The following is a 6,296-nucleotide window of genomic DNA, read 5'->3' on the forward strand; positions in this document are numbered from 1 at the left end:
TTACTGTAAAGTCAGGAAAGTATTTCAAAAATTTTTGAAATAAAATATTTAATAATACCACTTTTGATGCTTTCTATCAAGATTGACAATTCACCTTAATCCTTTTATTATATTAATGATTTTGTTTAACAAATTATTACTCAGGACTTAGAAGCACTTTTCATCTCAGTATAGTTTTTATTTTTTCAGTTTAATTTCTTGCTGTATCATACTGCTTTTATATAAATATTTCTACATCGTATTTCTTCTCATATAAAAATATATTTAGTATTTATAGCATCTTTTTAAACAGAGATTACTCAAGATTACCTTGCAAAATTATCATTTAAATATTCTTACCTAGATTTTCCATTAGTTAAGTTCTAATTTAGTTGTATCCTCTATAACAGTTCCATTACTTCTATTTCATGTATTGAGGATTTAAGAGGCTTCTGTATGCTAGTTCTAGGTATAGTTTCTTGTGCTAGCAATATAATAAGTACCATGACCAAATCTCTATCTTCAGAGAATTTAAATTGTAATGCTTGTATTTAATCAGTACTCTGGTATTGAATACACCCTAACTTTGTAGGTTATAATAAAATAAGTGAGAAAAGGAAAAAAGTGAGAAAGAAGAATCTACTTGTGGTTAGACTGGGACATGGTTTGGGTGGGGACAGAGATGTGTTATCTAATGGATTTTGTACTTAAAGATCGAGTTTAGAACAAGAGGAATCCTGGGACCATTATTTCAGTTACCCCATTTGAGAAAACAAGCATCGGCTATATTGCCCAGAAGTGTACAGCTGTTTGTGACAGAGCTAGGTGTCAAAAAGCAAGCATTGTATAAAATAATAATTTTTTTCCTGCTGTTTTTTTGTTTATTTTAAGGGCAGAAAGAAGTACTTTTAAAGACTTTCTAAAAATGATTGAAGATCAATAATATTCTGTACTGATATATTGGTTTTATACTGGATTTTCAAGAGTGCTGGGATTTATATACTCAGTATTAGAAATTAGTTTTATTGAACTCTAAAATATTTAGAGGATTATAGTGTTTTTTTCCCCAACATGCCTTCATGGTTTTATGATTTGTCCATCAAACCAAATTAGGATCAAGTAAAATAATACATAGAAGTGTCATAACACATTCCAAAACATACCTCATGTTATTCAGTATGGTGTTCAGTATCATTTCTTTCACTGTTGAAATAGAAGTTTTTTTGTGACTCGGTTTAGTTTTTTAGCTCTAGTTTTTCTTTTATTTTTCACTAATTTCAGTATTTGCTCTCCTAATTGTTAGAAGCATGGCCTCTTATGGTTTACTTTACCTCTACACTTGAGTTCTCCTTTGTTTGGAAATGGGATAAGATCATTGTTACTGGCAAAAATCAGTGCAGAGGTTTATGTAAATTCTTGACATCATACTTGACATTTTGTAAATGCATGATCATTTAAATGGTATCAAAGTAACAGTTTTCTGTGGATATACATTTTATTCAGGTTGGTCCAACAGCTACACAAGCTATGCAGGAGTTTCTTACTCGATTACAAGTACATCTTTCTTCAACATGTCCTCAGATATTCAGTGAATTTCTGCTCAAGCTAGTTCACATACTTTCAACTGAAAGGTAAATTTTGATGCACTCAAATGTTCCTGTTACAGAAGTAATGTATAATGGGGTTTTCTCGGTGATTTTTCTTCAAAACAAAAAGGTTGTCTCAACTGAACTCTGCCCTGTATCTTTGGGCGTTCTGTGCTGGACAGCAGTTCCTGTTCTACACTGGCAGGAAACTGCCAAAGGTATTTGAGGGTTTTTTCCCCTGACAACAAATTTGTAGTGTCTTTGCCAACGCCAGCTCTTTGGTTCTTTGATTGGGTATCTTTCCAGTACTATTGTCATACTACCCAGAGGATCAGATTCCACAGGTTTAAGGGTCAGTCCCACAAGACCGCCCTCACTTTGGATGCTATTTGCAAGTCCTCAGTCTCTGATCTACTCATACTTCTCTCCAACGTGGCTATAAATTTGGGGCTTTTCCCTCCTCAGGTTTGATAATTCATTAGAATGATGTGCACAACTCAGGCAAAGCCCTTTACTTACATTTTCTAGTTTATTATAATAACATACAATTTAATAGCCAAACAGAAAAGATGCATATGGCATGATTTGCAGGGAATTCAGGGATTGGGGGGGGCTTCTTTGAATGAGTGTGGAATGTATTATCACCCTGGGCTAATTATCACTTTATCAGCCTTCAGCAATATTGTTTTAAGAATCAAGGTATAAAACCAAGAAGCAATTTTAAAATATTTTAGCTGAATTCTTTTTACCTATTTGGACAGTGCCAATGTCTCCACTTCTCAAATTCTGCCACAGTAAAGCCAGGTTCCATCTCCTTGCAGTTGCCTATCTTTTTCCAAGCTTTTTTGGTTGGTTTCAGCTGTCTAATGGTTTGAAGAAACAACTTTTAATTTAGCCTTTTTTTACTGTTAGGTCAAGGATGATGTTCTTTCCAGCTTCCTGTATCTTAGGCATAAGCAGAGTTTGAGAGTATTCAATTTTAACACATAAGAATGCTTTTACTGAATTTCAGTTTTTGAGTGTCAAATCAGTAGGGAATGTTCATAATAGCATCATTGGAGAATGTAGCAAAGTAGACCTTATTCTATTACAGTGAGTACCTTGTAACTTTAAAGCATTTTAATCTGTATCTTCAAAAATCAACTTCTTTGATTTTTATTTGTCCCTTAGTTTTCTGTTTGGAAGGGAAGTTGTTTTTGAGTTTATAGAAAATGGAGACATGAATAAGACTCCAGAAAGATGTAAAGTGTTTGCCATCACATAAATAGAGAATACTGGGAGTTTAATTATTGTTTAGATTTCTTGTGTGTGGTGGTTACTCCTTTGAAAACTACTTAAAATGGTTAATTTTTAAAAATCTTTTTTGCAGGGGTGCTTTCCAGACAGGCCAAGGACCTCTTGATGCCCAAGTGAAGCTCTTAGAATTCACTCTGGAGCAAAATTTTGAAGTTGTTTCAGTTAGTACCATTTCTGCTGTGATCGAATCTGTCACATTTTTGGTGCATCACTATATCACTTGCTCAGACAAAGTAGTATCCAGAAGTGGATCAGATAGTTCTGTGGGCGCTCGAGCATGCTTTGGAGGACTGTTTGCCAACCTCATTCGTCCAGGTGATGCGAAAGCAGTTTGTGGTGAAATGACAAGAGATCAGCTTATGTTTGATTTGTTAAAACTTGTGAACATTTTAGTACAGCTGCCTCTTTCAGGCAATAGGGAATACAGTGCAAGAGTGTCTGTGACCACCAATACAACAGATAGTGTTTCAGATGAAGAAAAAGTCTCAGGAGGGAAAGATGGCAATGGAAGCAGTTCCAGTATTCAAGGATCACCTGCTTATGTTGCTGACTTAGTCTTGGCCAATCAACAGATTATGAGCCAGATTTTATCTGCTCTGGGCCTATGTAATAGCAGTGCCATGGCAATGATAATTGGTATGTATTACACTTGTTTCTGGTACTACTTTCATTGGCAATGTATGGATTCTTTTTCTTTTTTTGTGCAGTGTAAAGTTTTTTTTTTTTTTTTTTTGCATTTTTGACCAGGGTTGGGCTTGAACCTGCCACCCCTGTTATATGGGGCCGGTGCCGTACTTAAGCCACAAGCGCTGCTCCTATTGTAAAGTTCTTATTGTAGCTGATTTTTATTAGTAAAGACTGTTACAGAGCTTCAATTAATAAATGAAAGTGAAACATTAAAAATTTTATGTCAGTTTAAATATAAAATATAGGAAAATAACAAAATAACCTTTAGCCAACTAAGAAAAACATTAATTTCTTTCATGAGTTGGGTATTAGAATTTATAGCCAGACATTTCTAATGTTTCGAGATGAAGAATTTCACACTGAATTTTGTATTAGAGACCAGTCAGACTTACTGGTTCACATTTTCATTAAAAATGAAATGAAATATAGGGTGGTGCCTGTGGCTCAAGGAGTAGGGCACCGGCCCCATAAGCTAGAGGTGGGGGCTTCAAACCCAGCCCTAGCCAAAACTTCTGCAACACATGTATCAGTGACGTTTGTATATTGCTTAAACATTCTTTTTTAACTTTTGTACCTGTTTGAAAGCTAATATTAATATACAACATTTTAAAATTAAACTTCCATAAATTGTGACAAAAATCCCTATCTAATCTGTTTTTGCCTGCTGGTATTTCTTTCTTCGTCAGGGCATGGGAAACAAGCATATCTTCTTTTTGAGTCGATGTTTTGAAGTATAGTGACATCTCACTATCTTTTCTGTTCCTTTTCCCTCCTTCATGTGTAGTTAGTTATGTAGAGTGATGTTCCTTAGACATATATGTATAACAGAGCACATCCTTTTTATTGTTATCAGTCATCTCATGTAATATTAATAGAACATCTGTACTGAATACTGTAGAAATTTTAATATCTAGGTGGTGTGTGTGTGTGTTTGCAGCTGTTAATGATACATACTCGTTTTTTAGTGGTTTCAGAAAAATGACTTTTTATAGTCTGTTTTAATTATTTTTGGTCTTTAAGGATATACTTTTTAAAAATGTGTAATCTTTTATTTTTATTAGGGGCAAGTGGATTACATCTCACTAAACATGAAAATTTTCATGGTGGGTTAGATGCCATTTCAGTTGGGGATGGATTATTTACCATATTGACAACCCTTAGTAAAAAAGCTTCTACAGTCCACATGATGCTGCAGCCAATTTTAACCTACATGGCCTGTGGATATATGGGCAGACAAGTAAGTGCAAGCCAGAAATAGTTGCAGTAATTTAAAGACTTCTGGCAGCCCAGGTAGAGAATTATATGTAGGACAGAGACAAATAAGTGTGTTCATATTATACAGGGCAGCCAAAAGTTCATGTGCAATTTAAATTAATCTGTGTTGAACAATGAAGAGCATCATTGTGTGAGGGCCATGGATTACTAATAAAAGTTCAGAGTACAGTTTCCTTGAAGTGATTATTTTAAAAAATGACCACAGTAATACAAGAATAAAGCGTTTAATGTGTTCTTAAATTTTATATTTCTTTCCATAATCCCTAGAATTAGTTCTTTCTTTTCCCTAAAAATAGCATAGGAGAATGCCAAGATGTTTTTTACATAGATGTTAAGAACATTTAATGTGAGTGTTTTTCAAATTTATGTTGTAAAAACCCAAAATTTATTGGCTATATTTAGATTTCTTCCTTATAAAGGGAATTACTGTAATTTAAAAAGAAAAATAGGGTAGGAAGTTTTACTTTTGTATTTCTTCTGTAAAAATGAAATTATAGGAACCTGTTTGATTATATTATAGGCTTTATAGTTCATTTACCATTTTGAAATAATTTCTTACTCTTTTTAATGTCAGTGTATAATTACCATTTTCTTAACATACTTGTTGAATGTATTTATTTCTCCATTGGAAAGTACAAAGATATTTGAGAAAGTCCAAATTTTTAAATAAAATTAGTGTCTAGCAAATACATGTTAATATAAAAACTGATGATAATGATGTAATAAAAACTGCTCTGAGTTCATAGAGAAGGTATGTCCTTTCTGATCCAGTAAGATTTCTTATGTGTTCTAGCAAACTGAATTTATAAAAATTAAATATACATGTACTAAGAATTTTAATTGCCTTTTCATGGGAAGATTAAAATCACAAAATAAGCATTTTTTTTTTTTTAGGGTTCTCTTGCTACTTGTCAGTTATCTGAGCCATTATTGTGGTTCATTTTGAGAGTGTTGGATACTAGTGATGCCTTGAAAGCATTCCATGATATGGGTAAGTTAAAATCCCCAAACTGTTACTTATGAGCGTGGGATAGTGTGATGTTGAAGCATCCATCCTGACATAGTTTTCCTTTCATATTCTTTGTAAATTTAGGTGGTGTTCAACTTATATGTAACAATATGGTTACTAGTACAAGGGCTATTGTTAACACTGCAAGAAGTATGGTATCAACTATTATGAAATTTCTTGATTCTGGTCCAAATAAAGCTGTTGACAGCTCTTTGAAAACAAGAATACTGGCTTCTGAGCCTGACAATGCAGAAGGGATCCATAACTTTGCACCCCTGGGTAAGAAAAGTGTTATTAAATCTTACTACTATGAATTAGTTTATTTGCTGGTATGAATCAAAATCACTTGTTGAAGTGAGTTCTTTTTTTTTTTTTTTTAATTGAATGGTAACTATGTACATTAGTGCACTTCTGGGGTACAGTGTGGTGTTTTCACATACAATTTGAAACATTTCATCGAACTG

The 6,296-nt window shown here is 33.5% G+C and overlaps 1 protein-coding gene across 1 annotated transcript in view; it reads left to right on the top strand.

Annotated features, from left to right (window-relative positions):
* BIRC6 (baculoviral IAP repeat containing 6) overlaps window positions 1-6,296 on the top strand; it is a 271,529-nt gene that overhangs the window by 149,084 nt on the left and 116,149 nt on the right. The window contains exons 44-48 of the mRNA XM_023511826.1: window positions 1,456-1,610; window positions 2,935-3,497; window positions 4,610-4,785; window positions 5,718-5,814; window positions 5,917-6,111. Coding sequence (XP_023367594.1) covers window positions 1,456-1,610; window positions 2,935-3,497; window positions 4,610-4,785; window positions 5,718-5,814; window positions 5,917-6,111 — 1,186 coding nt within the window. The remainder of the gene's footprint in view (window positions 1-1,455; window positions 1,611-2,934; window positions 3,498-4,609; window positions 4,786-5,717; window positions 5,815-5,916; window positions 6,112-6,296) is intronic.

Source organism: Otolemur garnettii, unplaced genomic scaffold (assembly GCF_000181295.1).
Source record: "Otolemur garnettii isolate 467f Iridium unplaced genomic scaffold, OtoGar3 scaffold00022, whole genome shotgun sequence".
Taxonomy (NCBI): domain Eukaryota; kingdom Metazoa; phylum Chordata; class Mammalia; order Primates; family Galagidae; genus Otolemur; species Otolemur garnettii.